The sequence below is a fragment of the Crocodylus siamensis genome, chromosome 1, assembly GCF_052110815.1.
Source record: "Crocodylus siamensis isolate JL-2025a chromosome 1, ASM5211081v1, whole genome shotgun sequence".
In the NCBI taxonomy this organism is placed as follows: Eukaryota; Metazoa; Chordata; order Crocodylia; family Crocodylidae; genus Crocodylus; species Crocodylus siamensis.
In genome coordinates, this window is record NC_143395.1 from 421656604 (window position 1) to 421677365 (window position 20762).

The 20762-nt window shown below is 46.6% G+C and overlaps 1 protein-coding gene across 6 annotated transcripts in view; it reads left to right on the forward strand.

The window, feature by feature from the left end:
• The window catches only part of STIM1 (stromal interaction molecule 1), a 141806-nt gene that overhangs the window by 56089 nt on the left and 64955 nt on the right, over positions 1-20762 (forward strand). For all 6 annotated transcript variants that reach the window (XM_090030989.1, XM_090030988.1, XM_090030993.1 and 3 more), the window contains one exon: positions 12112-12242. In XM_090030989.1, the coding sequence (XP_089887115.1) occupies positions 12112-12242 (131 nt within the window). The remainder of the gene's footprint in view (positions 1-12111; positions 12243-20762) is intronic.

A 20762-nucleotide genomic window follows, 5' to 3' on the forward strand; every position in this document is an offset into this window, starting at 1 on the left:
ATACCCAAATGTCTTGGGGCATCTGCCTAGAAATAAAAGTTTTTGATTTACATGCAGTGCTGATGTTTAAATACCTCTTTCAAAAATGGTCCTGGGACTCCTGCTGCTTCTGCCTCACCGATGAATGTGCTCCAGGAAGGTTGAAAGAGAGAACAGGACCAATATCTCCTGCGTATGCGGGTGGCTGTTTCTGACAGAAAGAGAACAGTCTCCTGTAGGTTTTAATCTGGCATAGCAGTGGTTGTGTTCAGGTGAGGAACATATATGGTCCAGACCCCTAAAATGATTTGTAGGGTAGCCAGGGGATATGCGAACAGAACAACTGCAGTGAATTCCCGTTTATAAGATTTGCAGCAGTCCAGGCTGCAGCAGAGACAATCAGTGCAGTGGATCAAGAACGTGCTCACCTAATTGTCCAGGCAGTATTCATGCTCGAGTCCCTTTTTAATGGAGGTTGATGCTCTGTGTTGTCAGCTGATCCTGAATGCTGATATTTGGCAGTTGTCAGTATTTTATATTGGGTTGCTATACTTCAGGGGCTTTTCCCTCGTTTCTGCGTTTTTTGCTGCTTTTGGCATCCTTTGCCACTACAGATCACTTAGTAACACTTCACTGAAAACTGTGCAATGTGAGTTCCCAGAAGGGGGGAAGTGACTTCTGTAGTTTCACTGTCGCAGCAAGCTTGGCTTTGGCTGTGTAACGTCATGGGCCAAAATTTGAACTGTTGCGCCCTTGCTTTCGAAATGAACCTTCCTGAGCCAGAATAGCTGCACCCCACCAAGGGCTGTGACAGTACCTTTAAAGGAAGGAACTGGCAGGATTAAAGGCACAGCAGGAACTTAAAAACAGATCAGTCATGGGGCCGTAATTGCTTGGGGAATGCCAAGCCTTTCATTTCTAGATCACTGGTCACTAGTGACCTAGATTAGATTAGCTTCCAGTGGGACATGCAGAATGATCTGGGAGTTGAGTCCCAGAGCAGAGGTGCCCATTGTTGTGGCAGTGTTAATTGAAGCCCTGGGTTGGGCTGGTGTATAGGGTTGCCGCACTGGCCCGCAGGGTCACTCTTGAGGCCGTATCTGGCATGTGGCGTCAGACTGGTGCACTGGATTGCACCTGTGGACCAACCTCAAGCACCAACCCCACACTGGATCCGACTTGTGGACCAACCCCATGCCATTTACTTGGCTCTCAGGACTAAAAGGTTGAGTGCCACTGTCTCAGGGCTGCACAGGGCGTGGAGATGGAGCAAACTTGGAGTGGGATCTAGTAGATCCTCATGGCCCACTGACAGGGCTATGTGGGAGCAAACTGCCTTGCCTCATTCCTTGGCTCTTTGTTGAGCAAATTAGAGTCTCAGACTGGGAGCTGATTCATTTGGTGTTTTTCCACAGTCTGACAGTCTCTTGAAGGAAGAAAAAAGGCATGGTCTGTCTGGCTGAAATGCATCTCGATAGAGCAGCGATCTTAGCACATTGCCAGCTGCTGTGATCTAATGCTTTATAGAATGTTCTTATGCGTGACGCTTCCCGAGCCTGGTTCCTGCCGTGCGAGGTCGGACTCCAGTTACCAACTTCTCAAGGAGCCAGGGGCTGGAGGAGCATTTCTCTCGTCTGCCTGGCAGCAACCCTAAGCCTGGTCATCTTCAGCACTTCGAGAACGCGATCTTAATTCTTTTTCCATTTCCTGAAGAATGAGAGAGACAGATGAATGCAGAGAGAAATGCTAGTGAAAAATGAGTCAGGAGAGGGTTTTTTCTCAAGGTTTGTAGGAAATGCATATTAGCAGTTACGCCTAAGAAGAGAACCTATTTTTGCAAGGTCTTTAGGATCGTTTGGTTTGGTAGTCTGCATGCCCTGAAGATACTTAGCAGCTTGCAGGCTGCATCGTTCAGCTTTCATTTAGGTGCCCTGCTGAGCAACTGTGCTTTAAAACATCTTTGCCTTGAAATTATATATAAGTAGAAAATGACAGAACAATGGAGGGGTTTGGGACACCGAAGACCAAACCAGGGGTAGTTTTCTTTCCAAGAGCATTCTTGGCTGGAGGTTTTGTGGAAGTTGCTTTCCGCCAGAGGCCATTTGACCCAGAGTGAGTTTCTGCTGGAAAATAAAAGTTTTAAAAGTCTGAGTTTATTTTTTCTGAAGTGGTCCCCTGTTGTCATTCATGTTATCTTGGAGATAAGTTTACTCTGTCACCAACATTTCATTCAAGTGGTGGAAGGAAATGGATTTGGGTTTATATGCAGATTAGATAGTTCAGGCTCGGAGAGTTTCATAGTTGTAGCTTATTTTGGAGCCTTGCTGTGCTGCTCTTAGTTTTTGTGTGTTAGGAGCGAATTTTATGGACTTTCTTCTTGACCTACCCATATCACTCATGCTGAATGGACATGTGGTCTGTCTGCACTCCCAACAGAATTGGTGGGACCCCAGACCCCTTCACCATGCCTAATGCAGGGTACATTGCCATTAAGATCAGTCAAATAAGAATATGGAAAACTTCCCTTTTTTCCTCCTCAACAAATATAGGGAAAAGTGATCTCTTTTGTAGAGACAAAAGGAGGCCTGTGTGCCCCAGGGTTGGGCTGTGGTGGATGTACCATCACATCCTGTGAGTGAAAATGTTGTGGGTCTTGCTTTAATTTCCCGTCAGATATATCCTCCTCTGTGTTTGCATGAGCCATGTGCTCAAATGCCCTTTCCCTTGTCCATTCAGGGACCTCACCCCTTAGATCTATAGCATCATATGTTTTCAAGTCCCTTTTATGACATCTCTTACACATAGGGGCGTTACCTTTAAAGGCTAGTCGCCTCCTCTTCAACAAGCTATGCCCAGCTGTGGCATGCAAGGCTGTAACTCGAATAGTATTTCACAGAGGTCAGAATGACTGAGAGCAGTATTTGTACCGTCACCACCTTTCAAGGGTGTATTTTTCGATAGCTAAAACTCGGGTGCTTCTTGCTCCCTCTGTCATTGCTTTGCTAATAGATAACACTCTACCTCACTTTATCCTTCCAGCAAGAATAATGATGCCCTCTTCCCATCCTTCCGGGCCTGGTAGGAGGCTTTGATAATGTGTGTGAATGGCTTGGAGATCCTCTGCTGAAAACTGTCCGCTCCCTACGTTGGTGGGGGACCACCCAAGAGATGTGCCTTTTGCTGGGCCCAGCCAGCTTCTGAAAGTCTTTCCCCCCTCCCCCGCCCCCCAAGATCAGTTTCTTTCCTGACTGTGGCTCCAGTTTTTTTTAATAAGCTTTTTGTATAAATCACAACTCCTAAAAGTAAACTAAGCTGCCATCTAATCCTATCCCAATGGAGGCTTTTATTCTAATATTAAGTGTGGCTGGGGATGACTGACTCTACTGGTATTAAGGGAGCTTTTCAAGCATCATTAGAGATGATGGGAACTCACGGAAGAAAATCTGGTGAGAACCTGCAGTTGAATAGCCACTGGCAAGAATCCCCCTTGGACACTCCTTTCCCCCAAGGGATAAGCTATGTAAGATTTGTACTGCAATATTTTGATGCTGCTAATAGTTGGCACACCTCCTTTGTGTAGCAGGCCTTAGTATGTACTGCAGAACTGTAAGTTGAGTGCGTGTAACCAGTAACCATCACCCTCCCACACCTGAGCACCGATGCTTGGGTACTGCTGAACTCTCAGACCAGGGTGGCTTTGTGCTGAAAGACCATATAGATTCAGTGCACCTGGTTTCAACCTCCAGCACTGCTATACAAACTCCCCATATGACCTTTGTCAAATCGCTTAATCTTCTTGTTGCCCTGTCCCCCAGCTACTCACTGGGGCTAATGCCTCCTTTCTCTCAAAGGCGGCGGGCACAGGTAAATTCAGTCATGATTGCAAGGTCATTCTGTGCTGCCACATGGCCCCAGGCCATGAGCGCCTTCCACCCATTCCCTAAGTCTGGGTCCATGTCTAAGTGTTTTTTCCTGCTCTGTGGTATCTTCTGAGCCCTTTCTGGGCCTGTAAAGGCATTTGCCACCTTGTCTGTGGTGCATGTTGTCTGCATTGGAGACAGCCACCATGTATGTTCACTCAGTTGAAGGAAGCTGCAATTAGTAGATTTTTCTGGCTGCTTTACAAGTTGCAGCTCATGGCCCAAACCCCTTAAGCTGGTTTCTTCCTCAAGGTGAGGTCCTCAGGCTTGTTTCAGTGGGTCCTTCTTCCCCACCCTGGGGGGGCAGACCCAGTCCTGTCCCCGTCAGGAGAAGCCTGCCCCAAGTTTTCTGCCTCTCTCCTATCTGGTGCTTGCCTTGGCCTGTTGGCTACAAGTTTTGAGCTTCCATTCAGATCTGCAGATAACCTGTGGGTACAGTAATGCTTCTGACTCCCAGCCACATCCTTTGCGGGGGTATTCTCTTAGCTCTGTTTCTCCTTCCTTTAAGGCATTTGGGAGCTGGTTCTCTGCATGCTTCAGGAAGCAAGCTCGACTGAGAGCCAGTGGCAGAAGGAAGCAAGAGAGGAGAGTTTTCTGCTTTCATCACCTTGTACTCATTCAGTGGCTTATTACTTTCATTAATACACCTTAGATACTGCACAGTTAGTTTAGTACTTCCTTAATAAAGTACTAACTAAATGCAGTACCTAGAGTTACTGCACAGTAGTGCCGGTGCACAGTTATTTAGCGAGACTTACTGCGTGTTAGCTTAATAACACTGCGCAGTCAGCTATGAGCACGGCTTTTGCCATGACATGCGCAGTAAACATCTCATGTAGACGCGCCAATTGAGGAGCTTAGTTTTTTTCTTTGGGCAGGCTGCAGTTCCCTCTCCTGCCCTGGGCAGGGAAGGATGCTAGTGGCTTTGGAGAAGAACTGGATTTTTAGCAAGTAGATTCCCTTCACCACCCTTGGTTGGGAAGACAGATGGAAGATCTCACCCGAGTCCTGAAGAGTCTGTACCAGCAGTTGTCTGCCTGCCTGTGAAGTTTTTTCGTCTGTTCCTGTCTTGCCTTGCCTCCATCTGGACCCCAAAGATATCAGACAGAGTGCCAACATGACCCTTTCCTGTAAGGGACCTGCAGGCCCAGTTCATTCTCCCTACTGCTGCCTGGATAACGAGCCTTGTAGGGGTTCCTATGTCTCTCAGGTGAGTCTTGAGAGATGCAGACCCATCTGGCCTGTGCTGTCCCAGGTGCTTGAAAGCAGTGAAGCCTTTTCGGAGTCTCTTCTCAAACCCCCTTCCTTTTTCTGGAAAGACTTGGAGGGTGCCTGGTGTGCAGAGAAGGCTGTAACCCGGGCCCATCTTGAGAATGCATGAAGGACACTGGAAATACTCAGGAGCAACATTGGAGCCAAATCTCACTGCCTTCTGGAGTGGGATTGCAAGGGACAAGCTCCAAAAGGAGATATAAATAAAGGCACACCCTGTTCTCCTGCAGAGCTTTGCCGAGCCCAGCACGGCAGATAAGACACAGAGGAGGCCAAGCCAGAGATCTCTGCTGATGGCTGCGTGCATGTGCAGTAGAGAGAAAGGGAGTTCTTGCTTCCTGGGAGAGAGAGACCGGCTGCCCAAATTGGTGCTAGGGGGCTAAATGCGTATTAAAAGCAAGCACCAACTGAGCTAGCTAGAAGGGAAGTAAAAATACCCGCTGAGGCATGCCTCTCTTGCATGGTGCCAAGGATAAGGCAACGCTGAGCAAACCATCCCTACTTTTGCTTCTGTCCGCTCCCTGAGAAGGTATAAGGAAGGAACAGGGGTGTCCTGCCATGCTGGAGAAATATTGGCCTGGTGTCCCGGCTTGCTGCTGTAGGTCTCCACACCCTGACTGCCGGATTGTCGTCACTGGCTGCTGCTGCAGGTCATCATGCCCTCCAGATTGTTCCCAGAGGCTGCCATCATCACGCCTGCCTGGAGAAGCTGGCTTTGGAGAGATGTCGGAGGAGAAAGGGAGGGAGGCACCTTGCACTCACTCACCTTCTGGTCCTCCATTTTGGAAGCTTGCTTCTTTCCTCCACGTACATCTGGCCCAGGAAAGTAGCACGGGTGTTACAGAATAAATATCCAGTTCCTAGCGATGTCTAACGAGAGTGATTGTTTCAAGAACATGACTCACTGTGGCATGCTTCCTATGAGCCAGATCCAGTTCACTGAAGCTGCATCCAGCTGTTCTTCTGATCCCTTCTGTGTGCCGCCCTATATAGATGTGGAGGTCCAGGCTCCAAAATCTATTCTTTGCTCTTCCAGTTGGTAAAATGCAGGGAACCAGATTTGAGGCGCTTTTTAGATCAGCGGAGCAGGCAGATGTTGGATGAAGATTAGTAGAAAGGGCTTCTCCGGGTCCCGTTTCAATGCATGTAAGAGCAGAGCAGCCGCTGGTTGGAACACACTGATTTATTGAAGGCTCAGAGCATTTTTCCTTGCACGGGTAACGAGCGTGTTCTGGATCTAACAGTTTGCATGTCTGTTTTTTTTTTTTTTCTTAAGTAGGAAAACTGACATAGAAGACTGCTGTCCTGAGCAGAGCAATGTTCTGTGTTTCTTTCTGTGTTTCCTTTCAAAGGAAAGACGAACATCAGGGTGACATGGCAGAAGAGGGATTGAGCACAGTGGACTTTGCACCTGGAAGGTATTCCTGGCTCAGTTTGGGCTTGTGATTTGTGTCTTTCGTGTCTGCAAATGGCAGTACAACCCCCCTGTAGTCTCTGCAGGGGTTGGGATGCTAGTTGCCAGGCGAGAAGTGATCCCTCACAAAGCCGAGCAAGATCTCTGCTGTATGCCATCCCATTATTTCCACTGCTTCTCAGGATCATAGAAAAGGCAGAAAGGAGAGTGTGCTGATAATACTAGCAGGAGAAGCTAATGCTTCACAGGCCTTGTATCTTGCTCACCGAGGAGGCCTGCTATGAACACAGCCCCTGCATCTAGCATCGGAGTTGCAAAATGGCTATTGGATGAAGCAGTGGCTGCTCATGGGGCCTAGTAAGAAGTCAGCAAGTAGAACATCTTGTGCTGGCTGACGCAAAGCCCAAGATCCAATTATCACATTAAACAAGTGAAACATATACCTGTGTTTCTTCCGGAGGGCACTAGCATGGGTTTACAAACGCCCGAGCTGAAAGATCAAGTTTCTGAGCTTGGATATTCCTGGCATTTTCAAGGAAAAGGAAGTTTTTGTGGAAACCCTGATTTTTAAACTGACCCCTTAGGTCAACTACATTCCCAGGAGTCTATCCTGGAGCCTCGTTCCTCATTCCCGAACAGCACTATCCCAATATAACTCTTATGGTTGCTGTCATTGTACTTTGTATTTACTAACACCGAATTTCTTAGCATCACGGTTTCCCCTTCGGGGTGGGAGGTTGACAACCTCTTGATCTTTCTCTGCTGCAGCTTAGTCTTGCACTTCTTTTCAGAGACGTAGTCTTCAGCTGTCGTAGCATTCATCCCCCACTCGTGTGAACTGCTCAAGGCAGTATTATTGGTGGGGCAGTAAGAGGTTGTCCCCTGCATCTACTCAAGGCAGGACCATCTTTAAGGAAACCATCCCAAGTGTCTGTCTAGCCTGCTCTTAAATGTGTCCAGGGATGGAGATTCCCCACCTTCTCTTGGGTTCCTGTTCCGATGCTTGACCACCCTCCACATCAGCAAGATCCTTCTAATCTCCAGCCTAATTTTCTGCTGCTGTGGCTGGAGGCCATTGTTTGTAGTCCTGTCTCCTAATGTCATGGAGCAAAGCCCATCTCCAGCCTCTCTGTAATCCTGCTTCAAGTATTTTGAAGATTATTCTCAAATCTTCTCTTCTCCAAAGTAAATAACCCTAGTTCTTTCAGCCTTTCCTCATCAGTCTTGCTTCCTAGGTCTATAATCATTTGTGTCACTCTGCTGGACTCATTTCCAGCCTGTCCACATCCTTCTTGAAGTGTGGGGCCCAAAACTAGATATAGATGAGGCCTCATCAGTGCCAAATAGAGTGGAAGAATCGCTTCCCTTGATCTGCAAGGGACACTCCTGATAATATAATCTGGTATACCACTGGCCTTTTTTGCAACAAGGGGACATTCTTGGTGCATATTCAGCTTATTTTTATTCAGCTTTGTTTCATCCTAAATTCGTTAAAAAAATTTAGGACGGTTTTGTTCTGGGAATTTGTCTCTTCATGTTATAGAGTAGCAGAACTTATGGCTTTGCTTTTAATGTATGGTGCCCACAATACGGAACTTAAGAGACTCTGGGGCTGCATCCAGATGAGCATGCCACGTGCTTCCCTGGGGACAGAGAGCAGTGGTACACAGTTGTGGTGCTGCTGCTGGTCCTCGGGAAACACCTGTGCACACACGCTCTGGTGTGTGACGAGCTGTGCCTGGGGTCCTAGGGGCCTCCCAAGGCACAGTGGTGATCCGGGCACGCAGCGCTTGGCTGACAGCTGGGGCATGGCTTCGGCCTGCCAGGCTCCAGTTTTGGGTGGTTCACGCTGCTGCCACATGCCCTGCCCACTTTTTTCTGCTGAGGGTTATTTTGACACCCGCCATGCTGCAAACTAGCAGCACAGCAAATGCATGCATGTGTGGTGTGTGTGGTCTGTAGCATTGCAGGCGGGTCTGCAGTGCTGCAGACTGTACATGCGTGCCCATCTGGACATGCCCTGGCAGTTGTCTTAACTGGAGGCCATCTCAGGACAGGGGTATTCTCTTTCTGCCAAGGACTGACAGGTCTGGATCCACTCCTAAGCTGCAAACAGGCTAAAGTACCCATAGTAACAAATCTGCTGACCTTCTTCCTTGAAGAATACAAACTTCTTCAAGCACCAGTTTGCATCTCTCAGCAAGTCTGACCAGGGCAAATGTTCAGCTAACAAAGGCCTTGTCTGTACTAAGAGGATTTTGCCAGTTTAACTCTGCACACCCATATTGATATTACAGGGTGTAGCAGGGTTGCTGAGGCGTCTGCTTCTTCAGCATAGGCCAGGATTTCAGGATACATCTGGATCTATCTATATATTTTTAATTCCCAGATGGTTTTGCTCTTCTTTGAGGATAAGAATCCCTTTCCCAGAAGGGCCGATGTGTATGGGAATTCAAGAGAAATTGGCTATTACCTTTGTCGTGGGCACCACTGTTATTTCAGAGCACAAATAGGACTGGATATTAATCGTGGTGATTTCAGCTCCTGTATGAAGAGCTGAGCCGCTTTCCTAATTTGGGAAGAAATTTGCTAGTGGTGTTCCAGCAGGTGCCTTGGGGATTTTCACCTTTTTCTGGAGCATTGAGTAGGAATAATCTCTTAATATCTGCCAGACATAGCACACACGACTGACTTCCTTTGATGGAGCACTGAGGGAAACTGGTGCGTCCCATCTTCTAATCTGCATTTATATTAGACACTAGCATATTGTAATTTAAATCCCATGTCAGTTTGAAAAGACCTGTCTCGGGGCTGGTAGTTGCCAGGAGTTTGAATGCACTGGTCGTTTGAGTTTCGTATTAAAAAAAAAAAAAAAAAAGACAAGTCAAGCTCACTTTAGAAAAGATGAGCACGAGCTAAAGACTGAGTTGGCAGGTGGATGCTCTTTGTACGGGATCATGAGTGGGAAACTGTCTAATGTGAACTCCGGAGTTGGAGAGCATAATTTTAATATTTGCTTGACTAGAGTAAATAAAAATGAAACTCGTTCCAATAACAGATTCTGAAATGTTTTTGTTTCTTCACCTCCAGGTTAGTAAGCTTCAAGGATACAGCATCTTCTTTAGGAATTGAACAAGTCTTATGTTGTTATTTCGGGTGTGTGCAGACACAAACCAAAACTGACAGATCTCAGGTTGAAGGGACATCCGCAAGGAGAACCACTGCTCTCCTGCTGTTGCACTGGAGTTTCTCCCTGAGCTTTCGCTGATATTTTGGGATGGGTGAGGCTTGTGGCTGGAGCCACCTTAAGTTCAGAAACGTTGGCAGCTGAGATTACTGTAAATGACAAGAGGCGATGCAGGTTGACCCATTCATCTGTTTCTCGCTTCTGCAGAGATGTTTCCAGTAAACGCTTAGTGATCATGCAGTGCTTTATCATGACTCATGGAGCCATTTCTATCTGACGCAGGCACCTGTGTTCGGAGAAAAGTGCAAGTGACCATCAGTCACACTCGTCTTATTCATCCAGGTTTTATCCCACGTGCTCCTTTACTGTTTTACATGCTTGTATTTCTGCCTCTTGCCTGCGACATTTGGCATCTGATGGACTAAAGCACTTACCTGCGGTAGCTGTCGTTCAGGCACTGCACTCTCTGAGCAGGGGAGTCACAGTTTCAGAAAATTCCTTGCAATTTTTCTCTTCCTTATGTTTTTGAGAGTCTGGGGTGAATGAGACATGGGAGCTTCCCAGACATCTGGAGAGGGAGACTAGGCACAGGCAAGAAACTTGCTGGAAAACAGTGTCTCTTGAAGACTGATAGCATCTGCTGTGCTCTCATGTGTGTGCCTGGGTGTGCATGCTAGTAGCAGGCCAGGTCCGTAAAGTGAATCTAATTTGGAGATCGCCTCAGCCAGTTTGTTTCTGAAACCTGCCCAGGCCAGGTAAAATGTATGCTGACAGCCTTTCCCTATGGACTATAGATCTGTCCCTCTCCAAGGGTTTTTCTACCTTACTAGCAGGGTTTGGGGTGAACAAAATAGTTGGAAGCATTGGGTTGAATATAGTGCTGTTAAGTAGACAACTGTGACGTGTCCTTGTTGTGTCCACACTTGGGCCCTGATCCAGCTAATTGCTTAATTCAGCATATATTTCACTTTTAAGGGGATGAATACCTTCATTTCATCGGGGTCTCTGGATACCAGGGTGATGATGGCATTATCTGTGCCCTTGAATCCACAAAACTTCACAGCATGGGTGGCTGCAGGGAAAGGCCCCTTGCTGTCCTGTCAATACTCTTGTCTCCCTTTGGAAGAACCGCCTTCGAGACGGAGGGGAGCCTTGGCTTTCCTGTTGAGACTTTTAGCAGGGAGGCTAATTGTGATGGTGTTTTTTAATGATGTTCACACTTGTCCATCGGCAACGGAGCTAAGACCTATCAGACTCATTTCATAGAAGCCCCAGAACAGCAATCAGATGATAAAACCTTTCACATCCTTAACAGTCTAGAGTAACAGCGCCCCAAGGGATGACTAGGTCGAATGGTCACAAACTCCTGCAAGACCATTTCAGGCTGGACATAAGGAAGAATTTCTTTCCTGTCCGAGCCCCCAAGGTCTGGAACAGCCTGCCAGCAGAGGTGGTTCAAGCACCTACATTGAACACCTTCAAGAGTAAATTGGATGCTTATCTTGCTGGGATCCTATGACCCCAGCTGACTTCCTGCCCTTTGGGCAGGGGGCTGGACTCAATGATCTCCCGAGGTCCCTTCCAGCCCTGATGTCTATGAAATCTATGAAACTTTGGTCCAGGTACTTGTTAGGTGAAAATATCTTTATGCTACCCAGATGCTTGTTTCTAAAAACTTGTAAAGCCTCCTATAAGCATGGTACCTGGGCTTTTGCATCAGCCCTGTTTGCCTGGTAAATGTGCAGCGCAGTTTTAGGTGCTGGTTTTGAACCAGAAGTATCAAGTTCTAAGTGACCAGTTCTGCATGGACTAAAGCACAGTTCCCTGTTGAATTGTTTGTATGAATCAAAATGAGCTGAATCCCCACTCCCAAATATCCTATTCCTGGATGCTACTGTAGTACAAATAATAGGATCTCCATGCCAAACAGGAAACCCACATGGGGAAATAAATCCAACATATAAGCAGAAACAACCCCAGAGGTCCCATCCTTGCCAGAGAATACTGACAAGTACATTACTAGGGAGAGCAAAGTTGCACTTCTTGAAGCAGAAAGCCCAGCGCTCATCCCACAAGCTGATGAGCATTTCCATCTGCTCTGATCTCAGTTGCTGTGTTGGAATGGGGTACAGGCATCGGTCTGCAAGGTGAAGGCCCGGGACTTTGTAAGTTTTGCTGTAATCATAGCCACCTGCCAGTTGTATTTCATGTTTCTGTGCATGAGACACTGAAGTGCCCCAGCATTGTCTTAGTTGGACTCTACCCCCAGCCACTTCAAATAAATGTTTAATGAGAGTGAGATTGAGGTGGCCTAATGCCCATGTTTTCTCTCCTAACAGAGTTCTGTCGAATCGATAAGCCCTTGTGTCACAATGAAGATGAGCAGCTCAGCTTTGAAGCCGTCCGCAGCATCCACAAGCAGATGGATGATGACGCCAATGGCAATGTAGATGTAGAGGAGAGCGATGAGGTTAGTGTCCACTCTTTTCCTTTCCCTCTTCCTTATGCTCTTCTAGAGATGGGCTATTCTCTTTTGGACAGTGCTACAAGGCAGGGTTACTAATGACACTTTCTAGCGGAGTTGTGCATCAGTGAGTGACTATGTGCAGCACTGAACCTGCAGTCCAGTGTGGGCCAGATGCTCCGTGACAGTAACCTGCTGAACTTTTGTCTTTTGCATTGGTGTCATCACTTCACTCCAGCTTCTAGGTCAGCTGATTGGATCCGGCCTGCAGGCAGGCACCCACCAATTAATTATATCCAGCCTCACCGGTGGCTGCCCCTGCTGTACACTGCATGGGCCTGGATGCTTCACCAGAACTCATTGAGTGGCCCTCCAGCCGAACTAATTGTTTGCCCCTATTTTAGGTAGTACCGTGATGCAACTAATATTGCATTCCAAGAGGACTTCCCAGCTTCTGGATATTGAAGTTACCACAACTGCTCTCATCTAGCTTGAAAACGCTCCAAATATCCAGCCTTTTCTCTCCATGTGGGTGCCTAAATATCTCAGCCAGTCCCCGTCATCTCCCGTCTTGATCAATAAAACCTTCTTCTCTGCTCTACAGGCCCTTGCTGCAACCCATTTAGTCCATCCGAATGCAGCTGCAAAGACCAAACTCCTTTTCTTGTTAACCTGCCCCCCTCACACTTTCCCTCCAGGTTATTCTACTACCTCCTGCTTCTTCCCTGCAGCAAATTCAAGCTGCTTATCACCTTCTGAGGCTTTCTGTGAATCTTCCTGCTTAGCTGACCTTGTTGCTTTGCATTCCTCTTCCAGTGACACCAGTCTCGAGGCTTTGTCTTTTAGTGCCACAATGGACCTTGTCCTGCCTTATGTATAGAGTGACCTTGCAAAGTGCGTTTGCAAGGCCATCTTCCTCCGAGGTCCTGCCTTAAAGGCTGCTTTGGCTATGCCTACAAGAAATGAGCCAATCCCTGTACCTCCTTGAGCTAGCTACCATACAGTTACCTTTGTCCTGTCTAATATTAATTCGTAAGCTCCTCAGGGCAGGAATCACATCTTGAGTGGTATTTTCCCTTAAATTGTATTAGAGTCTTGTGACAGCCTTCTTGAAATGGACATCTGTGGTTATTGGAAAAGGATTATACTGAAAAATAGTGCTTGCTAGCTTATTAAGGAAAGTCTCTCCATGTTATTACACCGCTCATAAACAATTAGGTTTTGTTACTTATTGACCTAACATTGATTTTGCACTTAAAAGCAGTAAACGCTTTGGGCTTCAGTTAGTCAGGAGCTACTTTTCTGACTAGTCAGGAGGTACTCTTCTGCATGCCCATCCATAATTTGTCTGGGAGTTAAAACTCGGCTAAAAGAAAATGACAAGCTACAACATTATCTAGTCCATGGGCTTCTCTTCTTCTAGATCTCCGACTGTTCCACTGTCCAGCTCCTGGGTAATCACAGCAGCTTCTGCCATAAGGAATCTGTCTTTGCTGTCACATGTTTTCTCTGGCTGGATGAAAGGGGAGGATATCGGGAGTCAGCAAAGACACTGAGTGAGCTCTCAATTTGAGGCCCAGTTGCACATTCCTGTCTGCTGCAACAACTGTTGGATATGAGCCTAAATCCTTCCCTCACACTCTGTGGGCCAAGGACTGTTAGTGATGCTGGTTTAGTTTGTCTGGCTCCTTCAGTCCTGTGTCCCTGCCTATTGCCTGGCCATTGGCTTTTTGTATGTCAGGAAGGCGACTGACTGCTCAGCAGCTGTTTAGAGTGGAAAGTCAGTCTTTGCAATGCAGAGCCATACCATTGTATAGTGTTTAAAGGTCCCTTGCTCCTCACCGAAGCCACACAAGGATTGTATTTTCCAGGCATTCTTCTCTGATGCAGGCATTTCGGATGTGATGGTTTATAAGTCAGTCTCTTTCGTTTACTTCTTGGGATGATTTCTCTGATGAAGCTTTGCTAATGAACTCCAGAAATCCTGAAGCCCTGGCAATGAGTTGGTTATCATGTCTGAAGGCTGATTTTTTTTTTTTTTTTCAGCAGAAAAGTAACTAACTCTGCTCTTCCCAGAGTCATTTGTAGGAAGCACTTGGCAATGTATTTTTAAAAGGTGGGAGAGCACACACTCAAATGCAGACTTAGCTTTGTCATCTGATGGGGCCCAGGGGCAAAAGATGAGCCTTAAAGTACACATACAGGTTTTGTCGGCATAATCAGGGCTAGGGAAAGAGTCCCTAGCACCCTTCATTGAGAAGGTCCTCTTCCAGACCCACAAATCTCACCTCTGGCTTCCTAGCTGACCTTACATGAAGTAAAGCATGGAGAGCAGTGCCTCTCATATCCACAGCTTAACCCTATCAGGCTCGTTGCATATAAACAATCCCTTTAAATTGCACCCGGAGACAAAGTGGGATTCTGTGCAACACGAAGAAGATTTGAGAAAAATATGACACTTCTTGCGTCAGTCGCCAGTACGTTGTCAGACAGCTGCATCTTGCAACAGCTGAGTTCTCGGGCAGGTCTTCCCATGCAGAATGAATCTAATCTGTGACTGACAGATATTGAGTAATGGGCGGCCTTCTGCATCTGATCGGAAAGAGAGGCACTCTCGGCATTGTTAGAAGCAGCTGGGAGCCAGGCAGTGACGGTGAGTTTTGAACTCCTGTCCATTGCATACTGAAGCTATGTACATTTAACTCCTTTTAATCTTTCCTTTTAAGTCAGTCCCTGAATTTAGTTCTGGTTGTTCCTCTCAGATGTCGTTTCTGAAAAGGAGTAGACCATGTTAGTGTTTAGGTCTTGACGTCTTTGGTTCAGAAACTGATAGAAGCAGAGTAAGATATTCATTGCTTTTTCTTTTTCAGAGCATCTGCTCAGGGGCCCACGTTGTGATCAAGGCTATGAATTTGTAACTGCTCTGGCAGCCAGTGTTTTGAGTCTGTTTAACTTGTTGGGGGGCCCTTTTAGAATAGCTTGCATTATTTGCATGTATACGCAAATGTTGTTCTATGCAAATACTTGTCTGTGAAAACAATGGCTGTGCCTCTGCCAAAACACTGCTGTCTCTGTTTGCAGCACTTACCTCTATCACTCAGTAGTGTATGCCAGGCCTTACCTAACTAAGTAGGTGACGTAAATCACTGTCATCAGAGAAGACTACAAGGGAATGTCAGTGTCAGTAGCTCTTTTTTTATGTGAAAAACTTGCAAGCCCTGTGATCGCTACTAATCTGCTTAAAGCTAGAGTTGCCTGTTGACTTATCCTGCATCTTTCAGGCCTACACGATCATTCTGAGTTTTTTATACAGTTGATGAAAGGTAATGTTTTCATCACTGGTAGCTGAAGATGTTTGTTGAATAATCATAAGAATTTACAAATTCAAGCCTCAGTAACAGAGCAGTTGTTCTTCCAGCCTTTGAGGTTATTCTAAGAATATGAGCATAATAGCAAAGCATGCCTTGTTTCTGTAAGTGATAAAAAATTATTGTGGGTACAGTCCAGTAAAGCAATGTCAATGCACCTTATCATAGGTTAACCAAAGTAGAGATATAGCACAAGCTTTCATGAGATGAAGCTCACTTCATCCAGTGCTTTAACTCACAAGCTTGTGAGATGTCTACAGCACACATAGATATAGCTACATCTACTGTGGTTAGTCCTGTAAAATACAAATCTATGCTGCTTTCTACTTCACGTCAAACTGACATAGCTAACTGTGTCTCTCCACCATTGTATCGTGTCAGCAGGAGTAAAGGCCGTGGTTCGATCCTAAGTAGGATCCAGATATCTGTTCCAAGGGTACAGATACCCTTGGTTTCTCCTGTTCTCTGTGGCACGTGGTAGGTTTTGAGGCTGTTGTTCCTCTGTGTCCTCCCCTGGTCAGCGTAGTTCTCTGTCCAAGGTGTTGCCTGTGCTGCTGCTGTAGCCGGTGTGTGTTGTTTCAGAGTCCTCAGATGTTACACACACTGGTGGCACGGGTTGTTTCACTGGCAAAGGCTCAGCCAGGTTTATTACCTACAAAGCACCAACTCATGCACCTGGCCAAAGGGTTATAAGGTGTTAGCCCCAATGCTTGTGGTAAAGCACAGGTACGACTCACAATTGCGTGCGTCCCATAAGCCTAACACAAATCGCAAAGATTTCAGTCCTTTACGCACGGATCAAACAAGTCTGCGGGTTTACATAATAAACCCCAGCACCTCTTCCAAACTACCCTAAGCCTCAGACCTCCTGCTACTAGCAGGTGTGTTCTCGATTCTGTAGCATCACCCTTATCAATCTGCCTTCAACACCCCGCTGTCTTGTCAAGTTGAGTCTCACAGGTGTCCTGGTGGTGTGAGGTCAGCCTTTGGAGAGGCCTGCTTTAGTCAGTGCTCTAGCAAAGCCCTCATGTGAGCTGTATATGCATTAATCAGTATTAATGTTAATCAGTACTCCAGTGAGCCTTACAGAGGCCATTGGACTTTTTACTCCACGTCCTACTTTGTTATAGGATGCTGGGGCTCACTTTGTGGTGTGTAGGAAGGGCTGGTGTGGGTGGTGGTGATGACTATTTGAGCATTAATCACAGAACCATACCATCGTAGAAGATGAGGGTGGAAGGGACCTCAGGAGGTTGCACAGAGTCTAGCCCTCTGCTCAGAACAGGACCAGCCCCAACAAGATCATCCCCATGTCGAGCTGAGCCTTAAAAACCTCCAAGGATGGTGATTCCACCACCTCGTTAGGTAACTTGTTCCAGTGCTTCACTACCCTGCTGGAGACAAAGTGACTCATCTTCCCTTGCTGCAACTTGAGACCAGTAAAATATCTAGTAGATAGTTGTTTGTGAATGCAGGGGACTGGAAAAGACAACTTGGGTCATCCAGTCTAGTCCTGTCTGTTGGCATTTGGCAGGAAGGCAACTGGAAAACTGTCAGCAGCTCACCTCAAGGAACCGGGGTGCCACAGTGATCTACATAAACAGCATCCAGCATCTGCAACAGGAGCAGGAGCTCGTGTGCTACAGCCAATGTAATAGTGGAGGCCAGGGAAAGATTGAGTGGCTGCCCCAAGGCAGGGTGTGCTGAAGAGAGGCTTAAAGGAAGCGGCCTTGTTCTGCAGCCAGATGCATTTCATCTTAAGAACAGGGCCTGGAATTGCTGTCCAGTTGTCTGCTACACTCTGCGGGGACGTGTCGTCCTGTGCGGTGTGGCAGGAAGAGAACGTAATGTTTGTGGTCGCATGGGTGAAGTAAAGCAGCCGCACAAGCTTGGGACCCTGTTCTGCAGCTTCTTCCCCATACCCAAGAAATGGTGTGTCTGACGCGAGTGATGAATGCAGAAACTCTCAGTAGGATTTGTAGGGAACAAGTTGAAGATCGTGCAGGAGCATGTTGGGAATAGCTTCTATTTGCAACCTCTATCTCGGTCATGTTCGTGTACTCTGCGTTTTGTTTAGGCTGGCTAGAAAGTGAATCTGAATGAGTCCATTAGAGGTGTGGGCTGTGGCTGCTTGTTACTGGAGTAGTAGACTGGGTCAGTGCTTTTGGACTCCTTACCCAGCCATGGTGAGACTTCCCGGTCAGCTGTCAGACTTTCCCTGGTGCTGGAAAGGCCCTGTTGGGAGTTGGTTGCCTTTCTGCCTTAGCTTTCCCAATTGTCCTGACCTTGACCTCTATTGTCCAAGAAAGTGAGCTCAGCCAGGTATCTGGATTTTCAGGGAGCATTTATACTGTCACCAGATGTATTGCAAGAGTCTTGTGAACCCAGCATTCATTCCTTCCTGTGGCAGGGGGTCAGGCTAGATGATCTGTTCAGGTGCCTCCTGACCCCAGCTACTATGAAACTAAGGCCTTGAGTTTGTCCATCTGGGTGTTTTGCTCAGCAGGTGTAATCATTCCTCGGCTTCCTTCATTTCTGAGCAGGCTGGAGTTGAAATGATGTACACACGAAGAGCAGGCAGCCGCTGCGTGCACTTTCTCGGGAGTGCCAGTGAAACCCAGCCCTCTTGCTTGGCTGAGAATTAGTCCTTGGGAGTTTATTTAGATTGCAGCTCTTCTTTGTGAGATGTAATGGGCACTTTGTTTGGGATTAAAGGGGCCGATCCTTAATAAATAAATAAAAAAAATAAAATCTACTTAACAGGGATGAACATTTATCGACAGCCTTAAACCATTTCTTTTTTTTTAAAGAATGCTTTTGCTCTTTTCTTGTGTGGAGGTGAGTTTTTATCAAGTTAAAAGATGGTATCTATGACCGCAATTACAAGGAGAGAACCCTGTTTCCTACGGGGAAAAATCCCTCTGATTACCAGCCTATTTCTGATCTTCATGTTCAGTCAAAAGGTGATTCCAGCTTTGTTTAAGGCCATCTTTGTCTTGTGACTAAACTGAACACGTTTCAGCCTGTGGGATGCATTTCCTGTTCAAGCTCGATGCACTAAAACAGCTGCAGGTCCGTCCTCACCAAAGAATACCTCCAACCAAGATTCTTCATCCCTTAAGTACTTCTTCCCCTCTATTCTGTGCTGGGGAGGCCACATCTGGAGTCCTGTGTCCGGTTTTGGGCCCCCCACTACAGAAAGGATGTGGACACATTGGAGAGAGTCCAGATGAGGGCAACAAAAATTATTTGGGTGCTGGAGGACATGACCTGTGAGGAGAGGCTGAGGGAAATGGGATGATTTAGTCTGCAAAAGAGAAGACCGAGGAGGGATTTCATAGCAGCTTTCAACTCCCTGCAGGGGGGTTGCAAAGAGGATGGAGCTGGCCCGTTCTCAGTGGGGGCAAATGACAGGACAAGGAGCAATGGGCTCCAGTTGCAGCAAGGAAAGTTGAGGTTGGATATTAGGAAAAACTTTCTCACTAGGCAGGTGATGAAGCACTGAAACAGGTTACCCAGAGAGGTGGTGGGATCTGCATCCGTGGAGGTTTTGAAGACATGGGTAGACAAAGCCTTGGCTGGGATGATGTAGACGGAGCTTGTCCTGTTTTGAGCTGGGGAGTTTTACTAGATGTGAGCTCCTGAGGTCCCTTCCAACCCTCCTTCTCTATTATTTCTCGATTATCAGGATAGCTGAGGATCTCATGGAGAGGTAGATGGGCTTGTTATAGGATTTGGCGGCCCGCTTGTTTAAAATATAGAGCTCTGTGTTTAATGAAGCTATGCAATTTTATAAATAGCTTCATCATTGTGCATATTTCATAGAGCCCCATGTAGTTGTGTGTGCTTCAATATCTGAAGGCCTCTCTTTTTAAAAAATGTCTCTGAAACTGTCAGTTGCAAAGGAAACTCCTTTTGTCAGTGTTGCAGCAATGTCTATGGGCCGTAGTTCAGGGAAAATGGGTTGCTTGCCTCCACTTAACGACTTAGGGTGTTTTTGATGCTTTTGGATAAGATTGACCACTGTGTTTATAACCCTTACAGAAATCTCATGCTGTTCAGAGAGCTCCCAGTTTTCCAGAGATGTGGGTATTTCCCTAAAATTGCCAAAATCTTCCAGTTGCTCATTCTGAGACCTGTTTGCTTCCAAAAGGAGATGTGCTGCTTCTGGGCCCTGGGATCTATGTACCTTGTACACGGAGAAGTCCTGTTGCAAGTTTGGCGTTTTGAATGGTTTGCCACAACTCTCTCTTTGTGTCTCACAGTCCTCTTTCAAACTAGGTTTGGACACCAGCCATCTTTAAGAGACACAGTTAACAGCCTTCTAGCAAGATGCACTTCTGCTTGTCTTGGTCACTTCTTATAGTGGGAAATCTTGCTTTCAGTCTGTTTTCAGTTTTTACCTTGGGCTGCAGGATTATTTTGAAGCTTTGATGACTAATGTAAACCTCAAGTCCCCAGCCAGGATTTGACCTACTGATTTAATGATTTGGTTCTCCCTGAATCGCATCCGGACACTTCATGGAAACTGTGGATGCTTACTCCATAGGTGGAGAATCAAAGAGAGTCTGGGTTGCGATTGCGGTGTGATTTTTTTCAGAAGGTGCAACACATTGTGAACCATTGCCCAATTAGATCATTTAATGGTGATCTAAAATTGATCCATGCAGCTACCCCTGAAGCAGTCAAATGGTTTTCATATTTAGATATTAATCTGTGACCTGTTGTAATCCTAACGTGTGATGTGAAGGAAGAAGAGAAGTGTAAAGCTGTCATAACATTTAGAATCTGTTTCCTATGTTAGGGGCTACTATTAAACATGTGTGCTTTTGAGCAGTATGCTGTAATAAAGATGCTGTATCCTGGTAGCAGGCAACCGTCGATCCCCTCCAGATCACGGTGTATGTGTGAGAGATCACCCAGACCTTTGACACATTTGCCTAGGCAGGGGTATGGGGGAGGGGAGGCTGCCCAGACCTTTCATCCCCCCTTGAGGTCATTGAGACAGAGGCCAAAGACCAGACGGAGCCCACGTGTTGGGTGTCTCGCTGGCTGTAGTTATGTCGGCATCCAGGAATTGAACCCAGGTCTTTTGCATGGCAGACCAGATTCTTCCAGTGAACCACAGCAGTGAGTGTAACTTGGTACGTATAGGAAT